This window comes from Hirundo rustica, chromosome 18 (assembly GCF_015227805.2).
Source record: "Hirundo rustica isolate bHirRus1 chromosome 18, bHirRus1.pri.v3, whole genome shotgun sequence".
In the NCBI taxonomy this organism is placed as follows: Eukaryota; Metazoa; Chordata; class Aves; order Passeriformes; family Hirundinidae; genus Hirundo; species Hirundo rustica.
The window spans coordinates 4,296,830-4,319,366 of NC_053467.1; the positions used below are offsets into that span (position 1 = coordinate 4,296,830).

The following is a 22,537-nucleotide window of genomic DNA, read 5'->3' on the forward strand; positions in this document are numbered from 1 at the left end:
AGGCCGGGGCGGTGCCTGCGCGGCGGGGACGGGAAGAGGTCGGGGTCGGGACCGGGGGTCGGATTGGGATCGGGCAGAGGCACCGCCGTGATGTCGGTGAACGCGGACCTGCGGAGGGAGCGCGCCGCCGCCACCTTCCAGCCCGAGCTGCTCACACACATCTTGGACGGCGGCTCTGAGCGCACCCGCCGCCGCAAGGAGATCGGTGAGGGAGGGCCCGGGCCGTGGGGACGGGCAGAGACGGCCCCGGTCAGGGCTCGCAGGAGGAGAAGGATATGCGGGGGTGGGAAGGGGAGAGGCTGCCTGGTGGGGGGAGACCCTGGGGGCACCTCCAGGGAGGGGGAGAGCGGGATACAGGGCGGGGGAAACGGGGTGAGGAGCCTCCGGGAAGGTAAAGAACGACGAAGTTGTGAGGGGGTCATGGGGCGGGAGAGGGTGTGGAGGAGCTTTTGTGGAGAGGGAAGACCCCAAGGAGAGGAGAAAGCTGAGAGGGTTTGTAGGTGGAGGGTCAGCATAAAGGAAGGGGTTAGAGGGGAACAAGAGCTGCGTTAAGTCCCTGGTCCCCCTCTTCTCCCCATAAAGGATTTAGGGTGACCCTGGTAGAGCAGTGTCCTTTTACTTCTGTTTCCCATTCCTCCAGAGGGTCAGAGGCAGCTTCCCACGGGCATTTCTCTTGGGCTCTGTCCCCTCCTGTTTCCTTCCTCGCATGCTCTTGCCCAACAGTACAAATGTCATCTGTTTGTCACCCGGCACAACGTGGTTGTGAGAGATTAATGTGCTACTTCCAGTCCCTTCCCTGGACTGGGACTGTCGGAGGCTGGTGTTGTGTAACTTCAGTGCCAAAGGGGGGACACAGAAAGTCTGTGGTCTGCGGGCACTTTGTTTTCCAGTTGGCGCAGTGGGAATAGTAACTGTGCCCTTCTGCTGGAGTTACATGGGGATCAGAGTTCACGAGGCTGCCTGAGCCTGTGAGGCTGTTGCTGAGGGGCCTGCAGGTCTTACATCAGTGAATTGCCCTTCTGCCAACTCCAGAGTGCTTTGAACTGAAAATGGGGTTTATGTGTGGAACATGAGTGCCAGGAGTTGAGCTCGCAAAGAGCTTTGATTTCTTTCTCATTTTGCTAACTTCTAATTTTATTTTTTTATTTTCTGATACCTCTGCCTTGAGGTAGAGCAGGTAAAATGCTGGGTTGTTGCTCACCCCCTGCTGAGGTTTGTGGAAACTGAGCTTGTTTTCCTCTCCTCTTCTGTCCCCAGAGGCCTTAGTTCTTAATGACCCTGACTTCCAGCACGAGGATTTGAACTTCCTGTCCCGTAGCCAACGCTATGAGCAAGCCATCAGGAAAAGCTCCTTGATGGTGATGAAGCTAAGGGAATACGGAATTGCAGATCCTGAGGAGATCTACTGGTTTAAAAGGTACCTAAAAAACGCAGAGTTTGCTTCTTGTACATACTTTAATCATCACCAAAGACATTAGGGTTATGCTTTTTCCCTATGTTTTTTGTTAAGGGAAGCTCAAGACAACTCAAGTCTGGCTTCGGTGAATTTTGGATGAAACCCTGAATTCCTGAATGTTGTGTTTTCTTAGGGTTTTTTGTTTGTTTGTTTTGGTTTTTTGTTTGTTTGTTTGTTTGGGTTTTTTCACAGAAATGCAACATTAACAATTATACTCTGTTCTTTATACGTGGTGCAGAAACTAAAAAAGAGAACTTGAAATCAGATTTTTTTTCCCAAAGGAATAAAAAAATTATTCTGAGTCTGAATAGATCTGATGAGTTTTCAGCTTCTAATGGAATCTCTAAAAGCTGATTACTTCACTTTGCACTTAGACCCAAAAAAATGACATTGCAGGGTTCCTTGAAAATATTCCAAGATGGCTTATAAGTTCTTGTTTATCACTGTGTGTTCTGTGTCCCTCCTTTAAGCTACTGGTGCTATAGAGGTTTTCTTTGACCCAGAGGCTTTTTGTTTTATCTGACCTTTGGTTTATCTGATAATATGACCTTTGGATCAAGTTAATCAAAGTAAGAATATCTTTACATCTGAGTTTTCATTCCTCCCAGAAGGAATTAGAACTCAGTTCCTGATTTTGATACATTTGTCCCCCTAATTCTGTTAATCTCTTTCTGATTTAATGAAACAGAAACTGATAACAGAGAGGTTACACAGATCTAGAAATCTGTTGTAATCCCATGGATATATCCTCTGACACATCAAATAATGAACCACAAGCCTTCTCTCACTTGTTTTGTAGAAAAGCTGTCATGGGCCCCAGGGCATGATCATTGGCACTGGAAATTGAAATCATCTTGTCCACTGTGGTTTTACTTTCAGAGAAACAGGTCTGCACTGGCCTGTGTCATGAAAGTTCTCATAGAAGTGACATAAATAACTTGAAAATTATCATTGGTGGACAGTGATAATAGGGAACAAGTTCAGTGACAGTAGTGCACTATTCAGGTGCTGCACAGCCAAAGTTAATCATTAATTTTTTTTTTTTCCCTACACAAGGTTCACTGAAAGTGACAGGGAAATTTCTTTGTTTATTTATTTATTTCTACAGAGAAAATCCAGCAAAGTCTATGTAGTCTATCAGATGGAAAATTTTAACAAATCTTCTGTCTTTTTGTAGCATTAATGACAATACTATATGAAAACGGACTTTTCTGAAGTAGTCAAATAAGAGATTCTAGTTTTGTCTTTCCAAAACTTTCTTTGGAATCAGGAATTCTTAAGTGGATGAAAGTGTAATATTTCATAGAGATACCAAATAGTATCTCCATATCTAACATGACAAAAATGGTCAGGTGTGACTAGTAAGAATTCACAGTCCAAAACCAACCAAAACAATGAAAAAGGCTTTTTTTTCCCCCCCAAAGTAAAATCTAATTGCAGCCATTCAGCATTTCAAAATATAATTGCAATTACTGTAGACAGACTGTATTTGCCATTTTTTACTTATTTTATATACCATATTCATTCTGTAATAACATGTAAGAGAATGAAGAGCAGTGCATAAACTTCTTGCCTGCAGGTGAAGTGTGTTTGTTCTAAGAACTGTACACTGAATATTCTGAAATGACTTCTTTACTATAATGTGTAGCGTTGGCAAGGGAGGATGTGGGCTTGCCGCTGCTTAAAAAATGGGTGAAATTAAAGGATTATTTTTTCATCCTTTGATTTTATTTGCATTTTAACATCTGTCCCCACTTTCCCACCTGTTGAGTGTTAAAGATTTTTTAAAATTCGGTGAACTTCACCCAACTCCCCAAATTATGTTTATTTCTATCCCATCTCCAAATGTGCTAATTGGTGCTAACTGTGAGTGATTTCATTAGTGTAAAAGCTGACGTGGAGAAAGTGTGCTTAGGCTTATTCATTTTTCCAAACTAAAAACTGAATGGATATGGTGTTGCAACATGCCTCAGATGAAGTTTATGAAATAGACTGCCATCCTTGATTCAGACATCAAGTTGTATTTATTGTGATTGACATTTCTACTTATGGAAGCTTAAGAAATTTTGTCAGTTATCCCCAAAAGGCAGGGACAGATTTACACAGGCAATTTCCAGGAGCTTTTTCCTGTGGCTTTCCTAAACTGCCAGAACATCTCTAGGTAGCTTTGCACATGACTCCCCAACTTTATAGCTTGATTTATGAGTAGGTGAGGAGAAATGCTGCTTCCTTCACTGCCCTGAAGATATACTTAAACAGGTGCTGCTGCTGCTGTGACATGTCCAAGTGAATGCTCCTCCTTCCTGTTTCCAAACGGCTTTGTTGGGACTCCAAATCATAAGAGGATCTATTAAATGTACTTAATTGCTTTTCATGTAGTAATTCTTCTATGTCCACACTGCAGTTGCAGCTGTTGTGACTACAGCTTTGAAGGCCATCAGCCTAAAAGTGCCAATATTTCAGATTTCTTTTGCAGTCTAACTGCAGAAAAATGTAAGTCAGCATGAAAAATGGGAAGTGTTTCTGGTGTGGTCCTCCAATGCTTTTGGCAGAGAGCAAGCTGCTCAGTTTTAATTCACCTTCAACTTTAATTAACCTTCATTGAGGAAAATGGGATTAAAGAAAGAAGTGAAAAACGGTTGAGATAAACTGGGCCATGGAAGAAGAGAAGATCTGAGAGCTGCTGGACACCAGATGATTCCTGTGTTCATGAGCATTGCATGAATGTGCACTTTCCCTGTTGGAATGTGTTCTTACATCTCTAAATTAGGACTTGGAGTAGCTTTGAGCTAATCAAAGTAGAAAAACTCTACTCTGACCCCTACTTGCCACTGCTAAATTAATGAGAGTGGATGAGTCTGGCTTGATCTTACTTTGATGCAGCTGGAACAGGAGTTTATTGCCATAGTAGTTGTTAACTCTGAAGCCCAGCTAGCACAACTCAAACACAGTTCTTGCTCCTTCTCCACTGGGATGACCCTTTGTGCTGGTCCTTGAGAGAGTGACTTCAAGAACCGCACAAAGCAGAAAAGTTTGCACGCACACTAATATAACACTAATATAACCCCTGTTCTGCGACTCAGTTCTGCAGCCTGAGAATGGCTTTGCAGTTATTCCTGTAGCTTCGGAGTCTCTGAACACACAGACTTTGCTTCTGTTGTCCTCTGTGCACTTTGAGGCAGTGACACACCTGTCACACAAGTGCCTTTTAGTGTGTGGGTGGCACTGTGAAATCTGGGAAGATCTTTATTGCCAAAGCACGTATTACTACACAGCCTTCTTCCAGAAGTGGATTTGGTGCTGCAGCCTCATTGTGACACTGGTTGTTGTCGCAAGGCTGATCTCAGAGCAGCTGGTTGTTGATCAGATAGTAACTGCCACCATCAGTCTTGATGGAGCAGAGTATTTGCACAGTTACACGCTGCAGCCTTTGGAGAACAGCCAGTCAAGGTGCTGGGAGTGTTGAAATTGAGATGGGAAGCAGTAAGAGTTCAGAGAAAGAAAAAGAAGGGAAGAAAACCTGTTGTTCCTCCCTTCACAGGTGGTACCTCTTCTGTTTGCCCTGTGTCTTGAGAACAGGATTCTCTCTCATTGTCATTCAAGTTGTTAGAAGGCACATTAAAGAAAACCTGAATCTTCAGCATGGAGTACGCAGAGATGAGCAGTGTCTGCTGTTATTTAATTCTCAGCTTAGTTAATGCAAGAAGCTGTTAAAATGCTGTATGATTGGCTACTGAAACATCATGACATTCTGACACAAGGGGTGTTAAAGCATCCACTTGCAAAAAGTCTGTTGTCTTCCTCCTGTCAGAGAAGGTGATAGTTAATTGTGAGATATCTGGCACTTGTGATTAAACTTTCTCATAGGCGGTGAAAGTTGCTGGTGTGACCTTTCAGAATCTGACCTGGGATTTTTTCCTGGAGCATTACCTTCAAAGAAGCAATGTCTGACCTGATTTTTCTGACAGCAAAGCATGGGCTGCACATTTTTCTCAAGTTCTTTCAACGACTGCTGAAAATACACGAAGACCCATTCAAGCTCTTCCCAAGCTGCCCTGACACTTTGTTTCCAAATCAGCACTCATTTTCTCCCTGTAGATTTGTCCTTTTTGGGTTCAAGGAGTAGGTGCAAAATAATTGTGCTGTAGGCAGTGAGGGAGAAAAGGGTGCTGCTGTTGCTGTATAGGTCCTGGGGTAAAAGAATGACCTACTTAGGAAACCACAAGAGTGCTGAAAAGTTCTGTCTTGCAGCATTTTTAAGGCCTTGGTCACCCCGAATGCATCAGTTTTGGTAACATGTGCTGCTGTAGGCGGGAGTATTTTTTGGTGGAAGAACTGTGTGACTCAGTTCCAGGAACTTGAGACACTGTACCTGCACCCACACCAGCTTAAAGCACAGTTAATATATTAATTACCAGCATTAGGTTACAAGTTTTGTAAAAATCCATGGCTCATTTAGTCTTGTTCATTTAAAACAGGCAATGTGCAGTTCAGTGGTGCTTTGTCTCTCACTCTAAGGCTGGTTTTCACAGCCTGTATAGCACCTACTGTTGAATTATCAATTATTTGCTCTGCATGGAGCAAAAAGCCAGACACAAATGCTGCTGTAATTTACAAGATATCTGCAGAACATCCCTCCCTATGGCATTTGTGCAGAGGGCTGGTATTTTCCTCCTCTGTCTTAGAATTTAGATGGAATAAGCATTTGTGTACAGTAGATTGAAGATGAAGCTGCAGAAGAGAGATGTTTTAATTGAGAATGTACTTTGCCTGCCATTGTGGCTACTAGATAATTAGAATTTTCTTTCATGGAATAACTTCTGCTTCGGTGAAGCACACCTAAAATATCTGATTTTTCTTTCCATTCTCTCCAGCACTAGACTGTAATGGTAATTTTAATTGAAGGTGAGTTCCAGATCTCACAACTGATAGAAGGAGCTGCAGGTAATACAGAGCTGTTCCGAAAAGGACTCAGTTACAAAGAAACCTTTTAATTTTAAATACATATTTCTTCTAACTAATAATGCCCTTGTTGTAGGCTGCCAGCAGCAGTGGGATTTATTCCCACAAAGCCTGAGAGATGGGGGAGAAAATAATTTGGTTTTCATATAATATTTTTTCCAGTTACATAGCAACAGCAGGAACCATGGGGTGAAGAAGATGCCTGGAAGAAACATCTGTTTCCCCATTAGCATTGCTTGTGATGCCTCCACATTTGGAGGTTGCTTGTGGGACAAAAAAAAAAAAAAAAAAGGTTGAATGAAGCAAAGAGATAATTTATCTTATGTTCCAGCTGGAGAAAAGCCTTTCAGGTTCATGGTAACAGTAAGACTGAGATCCAGATCCCTCTATTTCTCTCCTGTAGAACATGCTTGGGCAATTTTCCTGAACCTTTGGGTCTCCACTTCAGCATGTTTCACAAAACCATAGAGACCCAAACGACTGCTGCTCAGAAGGAGAAGTGGCTGCCCCTGGTCCGTGGAGTCAAGATAATTGGCACCTACGCCCAAACCGAAATGGGACATGGTTAGTTCCCTTCAGGGATCAATGGGTAACCTCTTTTCTCTAACTCCAGTGGGTAAATTGTTAATGTTCCCTGGGTCAGTCTAAAGGGGGAAAGGTAAAATTCCTCAGTTAATGGTTTGATGTCTATAGCCAGACAGCTGCCTCATTTCACATCCTGACAATCCCGGGATTCCTTTTGGTCTTTTCCAGAATGCACCTCTTAGCTGATCTCTGCATAGGTAGTTGTTACCTTTGTTTTGAAATGAGGAAGTTGTTCTAAGCCCTGAGAGTCTGAATTTCACTTGAGCCAGCTGGAACATGTCAATGAACAGTACTGTGGTTTTTACTTTTGCCTGATTTTGGGACGTGTATGCCAGAGCCCTCAGTGCACGGCTGGCCTGCAGAAACAGGTCAGGAGCATTCCTATAGGAGCAGTGGAGCAAGATTGTGAGTTTTGGGTTGAAAGTCAGGTGTGCTTTGCCCCAGGCACTTCTCTTCCAGATGCTGCTCGACTGCAGCTGTACAGCTTCTTGGAAACGTCTTGTTTACAGAGGAAAAAAACCATCTTATTCTTGCTGTTGTTGAAAGCAACTTTCACTGCTTCAAATGGAAGAACATTTAATGGATCAAAACACAGTCTTTTAGCCCAGAACCTGGAATTATGGCTGTTAAATACCAGCAAGAATAGTTGTCTTGGTTTGGGACAAATTTGGGAGAAAACTCTTGTATAGGATCTTTCTAAGGAAGCAAACTTACGTGGCTTTTTCTTCTAACTGGTCTGGAAAAAAAAAAAAACTTAAAACTCTCTTTGGAGAAAAGTGGAAAAAACTATTTTACTAAACAAATGAAGTGCATACAAGTATAAAGAATGAATAGTATGAAACAATAAAACCTCTCTTTCTGAAGTGAGATGGCAAACTGAGAAAGTCTTTGCCGTGGGTGTAGCTCGGCTCTCTCTCAGCGTTTCTAGTCTCAGTCTCTCCGGCGCTGCTGGAAAATGCCGAGGTCCAGGCCCCGGTGGGCCGCAGGTGCAGCCCTTAGTGCTCCTCTGGGTTTTCAGTTTAGAGCAGGTTTAAACAGTTCTAAGAAAAAGGAAAAAAAACAGTCTAGGGAAATTTTCTGCTCTAGCTAGCTGAAACTAACTAAAAGCAAAGAAAAAAAAAATCTCTGTCCTGCAGTCTCTCTAAGCCTCCGCCGGACACGCCGTCCGCAGAAGAATGTGGAGGAGTCAGGTAGTTTTCTCAAAACAAACTCCGCGCTTCTCCTTGCTCTTAGAACCAGTCTTAAAGGCACAGGACTCAATATACAGCACAAACAGAACAGACGATTGGGGATACAGGCATCATAAAGTTACCCTAGGACAATAGTTTACAGACAAGGACTCCAATTCTTGTGCTGACATCTGAAGTGGGAAAGCCTGAGGTGTCTAAGTCTGGACACTGCTGGATGGCAATGCCAGCTGCCTGGTTGTTCAGTTATGCCACAGAAACATTTGTACAAGATTCAGTGGAAGAAATCCTGACCTGCTCAACAAGCCCAGCTCAACACCAGAATCTGAGAGATAACTGGATGTCAACAATCAGTGCCTGCTGGCCTTATTTGCTTTCTCACACCAGCTGCTATTTGCTTTCTCACACCAGCTGCTTGAAATCAGTCACATACACACTGCAGTGATTGGTTTTACTTCTGATTTCACATTAAATCGTTGCACTTTCTTGCCTGGTGATGGTTGATTTCCTTATAGTTCTCATGTTGTTTCATGGTTAAATTGGTATTTTGGCACTAAATGAAGCTAATACAGTGAAGTAGATATACTTTCTATGCTGAATAATCAAAACACAAACATTTGGCATTACTGCTGTGAATGTTGAGTATCTGATATTTCATCAATGAAGCTGCTGCAGTAATTGTCATTGAGCTGTGCTTACTTTAATCCTGATGTATAAAATCTGGTGATGTCGAAACAGACCTTTGGATTATTGAATTGAACTCTGGCCTGAATAGGTAGTTACTCAGTTTGAACTCACTGACTATGTGTGTGATAGCCTGTGTTGATTTTAACCTGTTTCATAGTGAAGAAGTCTCTCTCTCTCTTAAAAAAAAAATCAAAGAAAGAAAAATAGCACAGGGCTGAAAATGAAACAAGAAGGAGCAGTGAAAAAATGAAAATGCTGTGCTGTTTCTATCTGGTTTATAAGTACTGCTGGTAAATAAGGATTTTTTTTTCCCACTCTTGGCTGTCAGCTGTGTACTTCTCACCAGTACTGAACTCACTTAGAATCTGCTATTCCTGGCAGGCCATTAGTCCCTTATTGGGCTTGGTCACTGCACAGTCTGAAAGCTTAGAAAATCTTGCTGCTGGGTTTTTTAGATAGTAGAATTTATTTGTAGGAGTCTGAGAATATAAAAAACCAGTTCTTGGGATGCCCTAGGGACAGAACTAGTTGATATTAATGTGTATTTAGAGAACACAAGGATGCATTGTTCCCACTTCGCCTAAAATGTCAGATGAGTTTCAGCCAAACTCAGACCAGTGCTCTTTCCATAATGCATATCATTTAAATATATCTATATATTCTTGTTAAAGTCCAATTAAATTTATTTCACACATAAATGAGCCAGGTGGAGGTACTGGTCCTCAATCTATTCTCCCACTATTTTAATATTCAAAGCTGTCAATATTTTAAGGTTTAATGATTAATTAATTCTTTATATTGAAATCTTAATAGACCACTTAATTACCTCACAGTGGTGTTTGCCAGAACATGGAGAAAAAGTAATTAGAAAGAAAGATGTTTAATTGGAGATAATTTGTGCTGGTGATTTACAGATTGAAAAAATGTTGGCTTTCTTCCCAAGTTTTTCATGTTCACAACTTTGACTTACAGGTACAGAGCACTGTCCTTTTAAGAAAGTTCTTTAAAACAGAAGAAGCTGAAGGGAGTTGGTTTGAAATGCCATGTACACTAACTGTGTCTGATACTCAGTTTTAAAAAATTAGCGTAAATAGCACAGCCAGTTAGGATTTGCCTTTTTTAAAAAAAAGAAAGTCCATTGAAAACCTAACTTGTTTAGCTGGATAAACTGGGATTTCCGCCAGGTTCTACCTTCAAAACATGGAAAAGAAAAAAAAAAAAGATGGATTTACTATATTTGGTTGAAAGCACACTGCATTCAGCCACATCACATCTCCAACAAACTGACATTCTCAGCTGACTGCCTCAGCCCACTGAACTTAGGGATGCTCTGATATTCAAACCAGAAGGTCTGGTCCATCATTTGGGTTGGATTCATCCTTTTTTTTAGTCAATCATAGCGCATCAAAAATAGGGGAATGTTGCATGATTACAAAGAAATGCACTACAGCATGTTTATTTCAAAGTGAGTGCAATTTCTTGTTACTCAGGCCTGAGAAAAGGACAGTGCTCTGGCTCTCTAAAATACATTTGCTGAATTCTGATTGACATGTGAATCATTTTTTTTTCTTTTTGTCTCTTCCTGAATCTCCACCATGAATCCTCATGCTTGCTTCCCTCCCATAACATTCCCTTCACGCTCCCATCCCATGACAATTCTTCACAGCTTTGTTCACCGTGGACGGCCTGAACCTCTGGACCTTCACCTGGGCATGTTCCTCCCCACTCTTCTCACCCAGGCCACCCCAGAGCAGCAGGATCGCTTCTTCATGCCTGCCTGGAACCTGGAGATCATTGGCACTTATGCCCAGACTGAAATGGGCCATGGTACAGTACATTCAGTAAATGCTCTTTCTAAGAATGGCTTTGTGTACAGAGGATTCCCGTGCCTGGGAAGAACAGTGTGTGTGTATCCCACAGTTTTACACATGCAGCTGTGATTGTAGGGAAAAGTGGACAGCCTCTGAAAGGGTTCATAGATCATTATGTCATGTGCTGCTTCCCTCTCTTCCTCAGAAGGGAGGGTTTGATGTCTGTAGCTCTGTAAATGAGCGCCTGGATGCTCCATGTGCCATTCAAACCAGTATCATTACTGACCATCACTGGTGCTGTCAGTTTGGTGACATCTGTTCATTTTATACTTGCTGTTCTTTCCAGTTTGAGTTCTGCTTTGCTCTAGTTAATGTTCAGTGTAAAGACAAAAGGACAGAGCTTTGAGGTAGTGAAAGACATGCCAAAAAATTAAGAGTTTCTTGTTCACTTAAGGATTAACCTTGGATCAGATGGGTCAGGATTAACTTGGTTCCAATGCTCGTGTTCTGTGGGGAGCTTTTTCCCCTTAGTTCGCTCCCATGTGTTCTTTTTAACTGACCATTAAAAGTGTTGGGCTTTTTGAGTTCTCTGTCTCATGTTGACTTTGTTTTTTGTTGCTATTCCTTTGCTTTCAAGCTTTGAAATGGATTTTGGTAACTCCAACAGTATTGCGATTGTAACACTTCTAGTTCAAGTTTCAAAGGGAGGATATTCTGCCTTGGGAAACTTTAATTTGGGTCATCTCAGAGTTGCAGATGAGAATTATTTTCTAAAAACGAGCAGGATTCGCCTTTGTGTTGAAGGGAAAAGTAGAGACTGTGCGAAGCATAAAGTAACTGCAAGTCTGAGGAGAATTCTCTTGGAACTAGTGAGGTTTGAAGATCCTTTGCCAGCAGAGTAAGTCTGTGTTGAGCTGCCTGTGGAAGTCTGCCATTATCTCCATGCTTTGAGAACGTGGTTGCTGCGTGATCTCGTTTTTGCTGTTGGAGCTCTTGTCCTGCCCTGTCAGTCCAGACTCTCAGGAGTGTTCACAGCTTGTCTAGTTTAAGCAAGTAGGTCTGGTGATTTTGGGAATATTTAAGGCATTCAGGGGCAATGCCACTGCTCTGAGACAGGTGTGTGGGAAGTGAAGCAATGGGGGCAGAAGACAAAGACTGTTCCTGGAATTACCTCCATCTTTTTGCAGTCTCATCATCTACCTACGTCAGTACTTGGCTTACATATGCCATTACTTGCTGTTTTGGAGCTATGGATGATCTATTCTGGGAGATGAGCTCCATCAAGTGAGGAGAATGTAGCTTGATGAGGGAATGACGAGGTGATGGGCACTGTTTATTTCGTCTTGTGGCTGAGAACTGGAGGGATTTGTTTTGCAATTTAATCAGATTGCGTTTTAGTGGAATTCAGGTGAGTGTGGAGCATTTCAGCTGAGAAAGGGCTTCTGGTGTGTGATAGCAAAAAGGTTTCAGATTGGAGGTGCTTGGAAAACTAGTCTTTGACCACTGGGAAAAATAATCAATGTTTTCTGAGAATTGGCTTCCGGTTCCAGAATGTGGTCTGGCTCTCACTTGTTCTTCCTTAATTGGTTGATATTTAGCTTTCTATATATATAGCCTAAAAGCAAAGTTAAAATTTAAACATTACTACTAGAGTTCTACTTTCCATTGTCCGGTTCTGTCCTTGTCTCTGTTTTGTGACTGACTTCCTGCCAAAGCAATGTGTTCTCTTCTTTCCAGGGACTCATCTTCGGGGCCTGGAAACTACAGCCACTTACGACCCCTCTACGCAGGAGTTCATCCTCAACAGCCCCACTGTCACCTCCATTAAGTGGTGGCCAGGTGGACGTAAGTGTGTCCTAATCTGGAAGACATCTGGAAAAACTCAGGGAGACGATGCCACGTGTGTTGTATCTACAGAGTGATGACTGAAAGTTGATCCAAAGAATTGGCTGAAAGCCAGTCACTCTTGCATAACAAGCAGACTTACCAGAGCCTGCTAAATGTTGCCTGTGTGCTCTGGACTGTTGCTCAGAACCATTCACACTGTGGATTTGGTGTAAATTTTTGATTGCTTGTATCAAAGTATTTATAGTTCCTTCAGCTTCACTGGCAGGTGTGCCAAAGACTTGGTGTTTTATAGTCAAGAAAATTGTGTTGTGCAGCTTCCATTGACTTGAACAACACTTTGTCATAGAGATGTATGACTGGGGTGACATCCGGTGGGGTCGGTCTTGATTTTCTAGTGTATGATATGATGAGGTTATCTCAGAAAAAAGACTCTGTGTGTCTGTCTGACTGTGTTTCTGTGATGACTCCTGTTCCCGTTGCAGTTGGGAAGACATCGAACCACGCCATTGTTCTGGCCCAGCTCTACACCCAGGGGGAGTGCAAAGGCCTGCACGCCTTCATCGTCCCCATCCGGCAGCTGGGCACACATGAACCTCTGCCAGGTACAAATTCACACTCGGGCAATACATGAAATCTGTTTCTCTCTGACTGTATACGTCTCCTGTGTCTTGTTAAAATCCATGGCTTGTTTCATAAGCTGAATTCAGCTGGTAGATCATAGGGCTTAAATGAGTCTTTTTTGTGACTGAACTACCACTAAATCATCTTTCCTACCAGGCCTTCAATGCGAAGTTTAGTTTGTGATTTGGTTCTGCTCCTGTGAAGTTAGTTTGGGATTTGGTTCTGCTCCAGTGTCTCCCAGCTATGCATTCCACGAGCAGCACATCCTGCCTTCTGAAAGGGGAGAAAGAGCTTTCATCACTCTTTAGCTGGAAGTGAGCTGGATGAACTTTAGAGACAGCTCCCACAATGAGTGGGTAGTAGGGCTGCATGGAAATTATGGAGATTCCCACGTTTTGATGTCCAGTTGTTGTGGTTTAACTCATCAGGCAGCTAAACACACATAGCCATTCCCTCCACACAGAGAGATGGGGGAAAGAATTGTGAAAAAGGTAAAACTCATAGGCTGAGATAAAGACAATTTAATAGAACAGAAAAGGAAGGGAAATTAATAATACTACTTGCACTAGTAGAATATGCAGAGCAAGTGATCACTGTGTGATTGCTCAGCACCAGCCAGTCCCTGAGCAGGGGGCTGTTGTCCCCCCCCAGCTGGCTTCACCCAGTTTTATTGTTCAGCATGATGCCACGTGGTGGGAAATATCTCTTTGTCCAGCTGGGATCAGCTGTCCTGGCTGTGTTTCCTGCCAGCTAGCTTCTTTTGTCCCCCCAGCCTCCTCACTGTTGGAGCAGCATGGAAATTGGAAAGTCCTTGACCTGATGCAAGCGCTACTCGGCAACAACTGAACCATCAGTGCATTATCAATGTTGTTCTGCCAAATCCAGAACACAGCTCTGTACCTGCCACTGGGAAGATAATTTCACTTTATCCCAGCCAAAACCAGGGGATTACTTTTCCATCAAAGAGATTAAAGTCCCTGTTAACTCTTACTCATAACACTGCCAGGACTTGCTAGAAGACTAAATCATCTCCTTATTGGAGAAGGCTGGAACCTCTTGTGTGGTGTTTAATTCCTATTTCTTAATGGGAATGGCTTTGTCTGTGACAGGTATTACAGTGGGTGACATCGGCCCCAAATTTGGCTATGATGAAATGGATAATGGCTACCTGAAAATGGACAACTTCCGAATTCCTCGGGAAAACATGCTGATGAAATATGCCCAGGTAAAGCAGTGAGTTTCAGCATCTGCTGTTAGAAATGGGCACGCTGAATGCTCCTGTGAGGTTGAGTACTGCACCAAAAGCATTGTGGGTGGCTTGTAAATGCTGCTTGATAAGTTCAGAGTGTGAACATGTAAAAGGGAGGAAACTTCACAAATCAACAGGCTGTATTTTTTTTTTTAATCTTTTATTTTTTGGCAGGTTGAACCAGATGGCACCTATGTGAAACCAGTCAGTGACAAGCTGACCTATGGCACCATGGTGTTCATCCGTTCCCTCATTGTGGGTGACTCTGCTCGCTCGCTGTCCCGGGCTTGCACCATCGCCATCCGCTACAGCGCCGTCAGACACCAGTCTGAGCTGAAGCCAGGGTGAGTGCAGGGAGACCCAGAGCAGCCCAAACTGCTGAGGGAAAATCCTGAAGTACTGGGAGGAACAGGGGCTGTGGCTGATATTTGCTTTGGCACTTGCTATGGTTTCAAAACTCTGTTTGTCCTGGGGAGTGGACAAACCTTTCATTCTTGGAATGTCCTCCCCTGCCAGAGGCTTTTGCTGGATGGTCTTAGGGAGTCTGGCTTGATATGGATGGTGAACATACTTAGTGTAGGGATAAATGGGATTTCTGCAGCAGTTTGCTACCACTGACATGCTAACTCATCTGTGTTTTGCTCTAGGGAACCAGAACCCCAGATCCTGGATTATCAGACCCAGCAATACAAACTCTTTCCTCTCCTGGCAACCGCATACGCCTTCCATTTTGTGGGAGCCTACATAAAGAACACCTATCATCGTATCAGTGGGGACATCAGCACAGGGGACCTCAGTGAGCTGCCAGAGGTATTGTGTCCTCTGGAAACCAGAGTGTTTGTTGAATTAGTGTGAGATTTCTTTACAGAATGGAAAAAGAGGCATTGAGCCTTTTTGGCTTTCATGAGAAGACTCATGAGATGTCTTCTACTTCTGTAGTTTCAGAAGCCCCCAAGTCCAGTATGTGCTGGAGACATTTATTTGCTCTATTCTTTAGTACTTTATAAAAAACAGGGAGTAATGAACAATGAGAAAGCTACTGGGAATATATTTTTATTCAAAAGGTGCATTTCCAGGATTTATGGAGTATTGTTTGGGAGTTACGATTGGTCTTGTGGTTGTGCTCCTAATTTATTAATTGTTTTTCCAAGTGCCATGGGTAGAATAGGTGTGTTGATCAAAGTATCAGTACTATACTGAGGAGTTAGGGTTGTAAAACATTAATTTTCTATTAGGGTTTGGGACAATGGGCAGTTGAAAACAGTCTTGTACATAAAATTCGTAGGGGCAGAAGAAACAGTGTACTTAAAAGAAGTCTTTTCATGTACAAGGGCTTTCATATAAATATTTGGCTCAGGAAAGAGTTCCTTCAAGAAAAGCAAGACCCTGTGGAACACCACAAGAATGGTGTTGACTCTGCTTTTTTTTTTTTTTTCCTGGGAGTTGCAGTCCTTAACATGTATTTGTACAAGCTAAGACTGGAAAATAAACCTGGCTTTGCTGTTGCCCCTCAGCTGCACGCCCTGACAGCGGGGCTGAAGGCGTTCACGTCCTGGACTGCCAATGCTGGCATTGAGGAATGTCGGATGGCCTGCGGCGGGCACGGCTACTCCCGCTGCAGTGGCATCCCTGACATCTATGTCACCTTCACCCCGTCCTGCACCTATGAGGGGGAGAACACAGTCATGATGCTGCAGACAGCCAGGTATGGGAGCTCTGCACAGGGATATTCCAGACTCTCCTCCTGGTCCTTGTGGCTGAAGTTGGAACCAAAAGGGTTAATTCAATTTCTGCTGTGTCTGTGTAACTTGGAGCAGAGAAACAAGGCAGGAAGAATCTGCTATCCCAGCAAGGACAGTTGGAAGATAAGGGGGAGACATCTGGCTTAGGAATGCAGCTACAGCCAAAACAAGGACTGAATCTGGGAACTTGGGGAGGGTTTTATGGTAATGAGTGAATTATAATACTCATGTAGTGACTGGATGTAAGTGACACGCTTGTCAAAAATCACATGCACACAAGGAGGAGTTACCCCCATGCAACCAGGCACCCATAATAAATTATTCCCTTCTTAACACTAAATTGGTGTTAAGAGTCTTTATTTGACTGGTTTGCAGTGAATTTGGTAACAAAGTGATGAGCAGAAGTGTCTGCATTACCATGTCGTGTTTCTGTCCCCTACCCCATTTTTGACAGATAACTGTGTGCCTGCAACGGTTCTTTCTGGCCTGAGCCTCAGTGAGATTACTTTTGTCCATTCAGACAACTCATGAGTAAGAGCTGCCATCTGCTGTCTCTATTTTCAGGTTCCTTATGAAAAGCTACTCCCAGGTGACTTCTGGACAGCAGGTCACTGGCATGGTGTCCTACCTGAACGACCTTTCCAGGCAGCGCTTCCAGCCCCAGCATGTGGCTGCCAGGACTGTCTCCGTGAGGTTCAATGACCCCACCAGCTTGGTAGAGGCCTACAAGTCACGTGCTGCCAGGTGAGCTCCCACTGACTGGGCTGAGCCCAGTAAAACTGGGTGAGGTGGTGGTGATGCACTGTTTGTGCTGGATTCTCGAGGCGTGGCTGGCAAAGCTTTGATCCGTGTGTTGCTTTCAGGAAGTGACACACTTTACTGGGTTGGGGTCAGGGTTAAGTGCTTTGAGGCTGCAGGAGGCTGCTCACAGCCTGCTCATAGCCTGGTTACTCTGCTCCCCATTCCTTTGGGATGTCTCTTTTTCTTATTTATGTGTAAAGTATATTCAAACTTATAAATACCAAACTGCTCAGAGATCTCTGTGGAGAGAAACAATATTAAAGTTCATTGTGAGGGAAGTGGGAGAGTAGAACAGACTTGTGAGTAGGTATTGAAGCACCACGTGTGCTGTCAGAAGTCCTCTTACCCCTATGTAGCTGTGTTGTAGCTGCAGCAGTGATTATTGGTGTTTTAGAGGCACAACTTGTCACTCAGACACTGTCTTCACTCACGGCACATGAGAAGAATTCTGAGCTCATGTGCCATGACTGACACGTATGAATTCAGTGTGTGTCATCCTGTTAATGTGGTGCTATTATGTAAACTTTGTCATATGAAACAGGCTTGTAGAATCTGCAGCGAAGAACCTGCAAGCTGAGCTGAACCACAGAAAGAGCAAGGAGGATGCCTGGAACAGGACTTCTGTTGATCTTGTGCGGGCATCAGAGGTCAGTGATGTGTCTGCTAAAGAAACGTGCTGTGAGAGCTCCTGATCCTTCTGTGCCCCTGACTGACCCTCTTTGGTTTCTGCAGGCCCACTGTCACTATGTGACAGTGAAGCTGTTCACAGCCAAGCTGGCCGAGGTCAGTGACGCCGCCGTCCACGCGGTCCTGACCGACCTGTGCCTCCTGTACGCCCTGTTCGGCATCAGCAGGAACGCGGGCGATTTCCTGCAGGTTGGTGTCTTCCTCCAGCACTCCAAATCTCTGAAGCCAGGTTCACTGCTTGCCAATATGCTTTAAATGCCAAGCTGTATGGATGTTATAGGTGTAAATTCATGGCTGTTGGCTGCCAGAAATTCATTAGCAGTGCGTGTCTGGTGGAAGGCTCTTGTCGGGTTTCCCTTGTGTTAAATGGAAACCAGGAATGTGCCGAGGTTTAACTCAAATGGTTTCCAGTTGGTGACAGCTGCTGTGTGTTAAAAAACAATGAATTAATAAAGGAGCTGCAGTTAGACATGGTCCACAACTAATATCCCTCAAAGGGGATCTTGGGCCTTCAATGAATGGCTTTACATTGTCAGGCACTGCTTTTGTTCTCTTCATTCTGTCAGTTTGAGAATGCATTTGTGCAGCAATGTTTTGTTTGCTCTTCAGGCAGACATGGCGTGTTTTTTCTTCCCATTTTCCTCTTTGCTGCTTACTAAAAATTTACCTGAAGCCAAGGCACAATTTAATATCCTTATATGCATATTCTCCAAGAAAGCTTGCTGCTGCAGTTAACTTACAGATACAGAGTGAGTATCCCACCCAGGATTAAATAGCTGGACAGTATGGAGGGCTGTGCTAGCATCTCCTTTGGCTCGTGCATTGTGGCAAATTGCCAATTTAATTACTTAGTGAAGAAAAACAACCCTTGGTGTTTTATGAGTGCTGCACTTTTGTGTGTGGGAAAGCTGACCTGTGTGAGACATTGGGAAGGATTTGTGATTTGTGTAATCCTTGTTTCCCCTCTCAAGGCGGGTGTCTTGAGCAGTGCTCAAGTAACTCAAGTGAACCAGCGTGTGAAGGAGCTCCTGGCTGTCATTCGTCCCAATGCAGTGGCACTGGTGGATTCCTTTGACTTCCATGATGTCCATCTGGGATCTGTGCTCGGCCGCTACGATGGCAATGTCTACGAGAACATGTTTGAGTGGGCAAAGAAATCCCCACTGAACAAAACACAGGTAAAGAAACCAATTTTTCTCACATGACCAGAGAAATAACTCAATTTAGGGTTGTTAATTATGCTCCAGTGATCTCAGCACGTAATTGAGGAAGGGGGAAGAAAAGTCTCAAGTAGTAATGGACCAAAACTAACATCATTCTTTCAGTTTGCTCTCTGTAGTTTCTCTTCCAGGTGTACCTTGCATTCATCCCTGTGGGGTCTCTTGAGCCTCTCAGTTGAGGGAGGAAACAACTAAACTATCTCAGTGAATTCAAAAGCAATTATCACTTGCTGTTGATTCTGCTTAGTGATAGCAGTTGTGGAAGCCTTGCCCATTTTCTGGCAAATCTTCCAGTCTTCAGGCAGCAGCAGTGAGTGGAGAAGATAAATTGCTCCCCTGTAGTGCTTAGGTGTCAGATGTTGTATATCTGGCCTAGGATTGGAGCTGCAGCTGAGCTAAAATAAACTGAAGTGTCCCTGCTCCATCAGCCAGAATGGTAAATCCTGCCTCCTGGTGCCTTCATTTGATGAGGGCAGACTGTATCTCCTACAATGGGCAGCCAGAGACTGCAGCTGGAGTTAAATCCCACCACAGCTTGCTCGGTGTTCTGTACTTCTGAAGTCAGTGGGGCTTAGGAGCTTCATTACAGCCCCTTAGGAAACCTGTGCCAGTTTTCTTGTAATTAAAATGCCAAACAATTGCATGGATATAGATACTGCATTTTTTCTTAAAAGAAAGCTAGTGGGCAGGCTGTTTTTTATAGCCTCATGTTTTGTATCATGTAGACCGTGAAACACAGAAGTTATCTGGCTGTTTTAAATTTCCAAAGTGCCTCTGATCCAAATTTAATTAGTATAAAAAACACTGCAATATGTGAGGAGGTAAAACTATTTCAAATATCAAACCTGACCTTGTAACCACTGTCTTGTTGTCTTGCAGGTTCATGAATCTTTCCATAAACACCTGAAGCCACTGCAAGCCAAGCTGTGAAGCCTGCAGGTTTTTTAAAATGCACTCTTGTCCTGCCCTGAAAATTGGGTGTTTGCATCCTTCCTTCAGGCACCTAAATCAAACTTTTGAATCCTGTAGCTGTAGGACAGTGAATAATTGTAGCCTTTCTATCCTCTTTTTAAATGGAGGAGATGTTTGGGAAGAGTGCGTAGGGATTGATGCCTGTTTTTAAAGTGCAATTATAATGGTAAAATTAACCTTTTAAAAATCTGGGAAAGCTTTATGGATTTATACAAGGATTGCTTTTGTGAAGCTGCTAACTAGAGAGAAGTTCCTGTCAGCTGGAAAAGGTGGCAGGACTTTACTCTGATGTAGACAGCCCTCAGGACAGTAGCTTCTGGTGAGCAGTTATGTTCTCCCCTCAAAAAAAAGCATCAGTGTCTTGATTTCATTTTTTTTTTTTTAAGATTAGCCCCACCTCTCTCCGCATTTGGCAAATGTTTGTGCTGCGTGAAGCCTTCTGCAGAGCTCTGTGCATGTGAGTCTGCGTGTGGCACTGTTTTCCTGATGGATCTGGGAAGTAAATACCCGTCCTTCTCTGGAGCTCTGCTTCAGGCATATTTCCAGAGGAAATCCTCGTGTCTCTTTTGTTTTTCTTCTTTCACTGCCCTGCACAAACTCCTTTTTCCCTTCGTGCCAGCTCTTGGTTAATAGGAGGTCGAAGGAGAACATAGTGATGCTGCTCTGAGGATAAAAACCAACTCGTAGTAATCAGCTGGGTGCTGATGACAGATGTTCTGCCCCTCTTTTCACTCTTAGCATTTTCTAGCACTATCTCAAAGCACTTTACAAATGTTACTTATGTTGATTTGGTGGGGGGAAAAAAACACATGTAATGGTAAAAACTGCAAATTTGACCTGGAATGATGAAGCCAGTATTGGAGGGCAGAAATCAGTTGACCAGCATCTTCAGGTCTTTTTTTTTTTTTTTTTTCTGGGATGTTGTCCTGGTTTTTTAAAGGCATTTGTCAAGAAAATGACAATCCCAAGTGAAGTGTCCAGACTTTTTTTTCCCTACCCATGCATTTCCAAGGAGCTTTCTCTGATTTGCTTAATTTTCTTTTGATACTGACTTGGGCCTTGCATGGTGCTGTCTGACTGAACAGGAAGAATTTAGCTTGGAAGAGAACATCCTGCTGCCCAGGCAAATCAGTGCAACAGCTACAACCAAGCAAAATCATTGCTACTTTTCCACACCACTAACTCTGTCCAGTAACCATAAAACCTCTTCACACTAAAGAAGAGTAACTCTGAGCTGAAAATGGTAAAAAGCTTCAGCACAAACCCAAATCCTGCATTTCTGAGGCAACACTGGAGAAGCTGCTTCTCTGCAGCTTTTGGTCTCTGTTAGTCTCTAATTTTGAATCAGTTTTCTGGCACTAACAATGATCAGACACAAGGTTTGGCTCCATGTGCAGTAGCTGAACAGAAAGAAATGTTTAATTTTAAATAAACTAATCAAACTTGCCTTTTGACTGCCGAGTGTTTCGGGTCCTGTGGAAGTTCAGGATGCCAGAGGAGGCTGGGGGCTCTGCCTTCCCTATGTCCAGTGGAACAGGCTGCTGGCCTAGGGAGGGGGGATGGAGGAACAGGTTTGAAATAATGCTAATGAGAACAGCACTAGCTGTGTACAGATCTAATAAATTAAAAAATGTGTTTTCAGACAAAATGTCTCTCTTTTCACACACTGCCTTCAGTGGATCTCAAGTAAAGTCATGGGGGATGTAGAATGAAGTATTCAGAAGACTTCAAATTCGTTTGATTTTGATGTTTTATATAGTGTGACCTCCGTGGCTCTGCTCTGCAATGTTGTCGGGCAGCCAGCCCCATCCCACAGGGATCCAGCCTCTCCTGCTGGCTGTGGCGTTTGCTCGGTGTGACTGCAGCTCCAACACCAGCAAAAGCTGATCAGTGCCCACAGCAAGGGTCTGGCTCTGGTGCTGAGCAGCAGCAGCTTCAAGTCACAGAAGTTGTTTTCTGTTTATTTTTGGAGTTGATGTATTGGGAAACACTCTTCTTCCTTGCTCTGGGTGAGGATTTGTGCACTTTTTAACTTGCTGTGGTTGGTGGTAATGCCTGAATGCCACAACCTGGTGTGATTTGCTGCGTCTCAGGGTCAGCAAACACTGCTTAAACACTGCCCAACGGCCCTGCAGCCTCATCCATCACAGGGCAACACGCTGGTGCCATTTCCACAAGAGCTAAGCCTTTTCTGGCACAGGAGTAATTTCAGTGTCAAGCAATGACGCCCGTAAGCAACTCTGCTCTTGCAGAGTCCTGAAACAAGCGCGATGGACCCTTAAAAATGTCACCTTTTGTGGGCGGCTTCACAAGGAGCCCGTGTTCCCAGAGGGGCTGGCAACATGTGTGGTGAAAGCCATTGCAGGTTATAAAATACCAGAGACAGATGATTCGCAGAGACTTGAGGGAAGCAGGAACTCGAGTACAAACAAGCCAGGAGTAGGGCTGGCTTTGTCCTATACTCAGCCTTGGTGTGAACTGCCCACAGCATGAAGGAGGTTTGGGACGCTTCCCTCAGTGGGGCAAGGCGGGGATGGGGAGCCCGAAGCGAGGGAAGAGTTGCGGCTGTAGAGACATTTCTAATCAGGCTCTAGCACGGACACCCCCGAGTCAGGCGGTGTGAGGGGCAGCCCCATGGCGGGGGGCCTTCCAAGCCAGGTCTGCGCGGCGCAGAGCCCGTCACGATGGCAACGGGGTCCTTCTCTGAGC

General features: G+C 43.9%; 1 protein-coding gene across 2 annotated transcripts; it reads left to right on the forward strand.

Moving 5' to 3' along the window:
- The first annotated feature begins 11 nt into the window (after positions 1 to 11).
- Positions 12 to 21,476, forward strand: ACOX1 (acyl-CoA oxidase 1). 2 transcript variants are annotated; one of them, XM_040081337.2, is made up of 14 exons: positions 12 to 205; positions 1,258 to 1,417; positions 10,544 to 10,704; positions 12,426 to 12,533; positions 13,019 to 13,138; positions 14,267 to 14,382; positions 14,581 to 14,750; positions 15,054 to 15,216; positions 15,921 to 16,111; positions 16,713 to 16,892; positions 17,491 to 17,596; positions 17,682 to 17,825; positions 18,608 to 18,814; positions 19,736 to 21,476. In XM_040081337.2, the coding sequence occupies exons 1-14, from the start codon at positions 91 to 93 to the stop codon at positions 19,784 to 19,786; spliced, it is 1,992 nt and encodes a 663-aa protein (XP_039937271.1). In that variant the 5' UTR covers positions 12 to 90; the 3' UTR covers positions 19,787 to 21,476. The 2 variants fall into 2 exon arrangements, with proteins under 2 accessions (XP_039937271.1, XP_039937272.1); XM_040081338.2 differs by lacking the exon at positions 10,544 to 10,704 and adding an exon at positions 6,822 to 6,982 and having other exon boundaries at positions 31 to 205.
- Positions 21,477 to 22,537: the final 1,061 nt, after the last annotated feature.

Coding starts and splice junctions, on each gene's coding strand:
- ACOX1 (XM_040081337.2), top strand. CDS start 91: ATGTCGGTGAACGCGGACCTGCGGAGGGAGCGCGCCGCCGCCACCTTC. Junction 14,383..14,580: donor TGCTGATGAAATATGCCCAG/GTAAAGCAGTGA, acceptor ATTTTTTGGCAG/GTTGAACCAGATGGCACCTA. Junction 17,826..18,607: donor ACGCGGGCGATTTCCTGCAG/GTTGGTGTCTTC, acceptor TCCCCTCTCAAG/GCGGGTGTCTTGAGCAGTGC.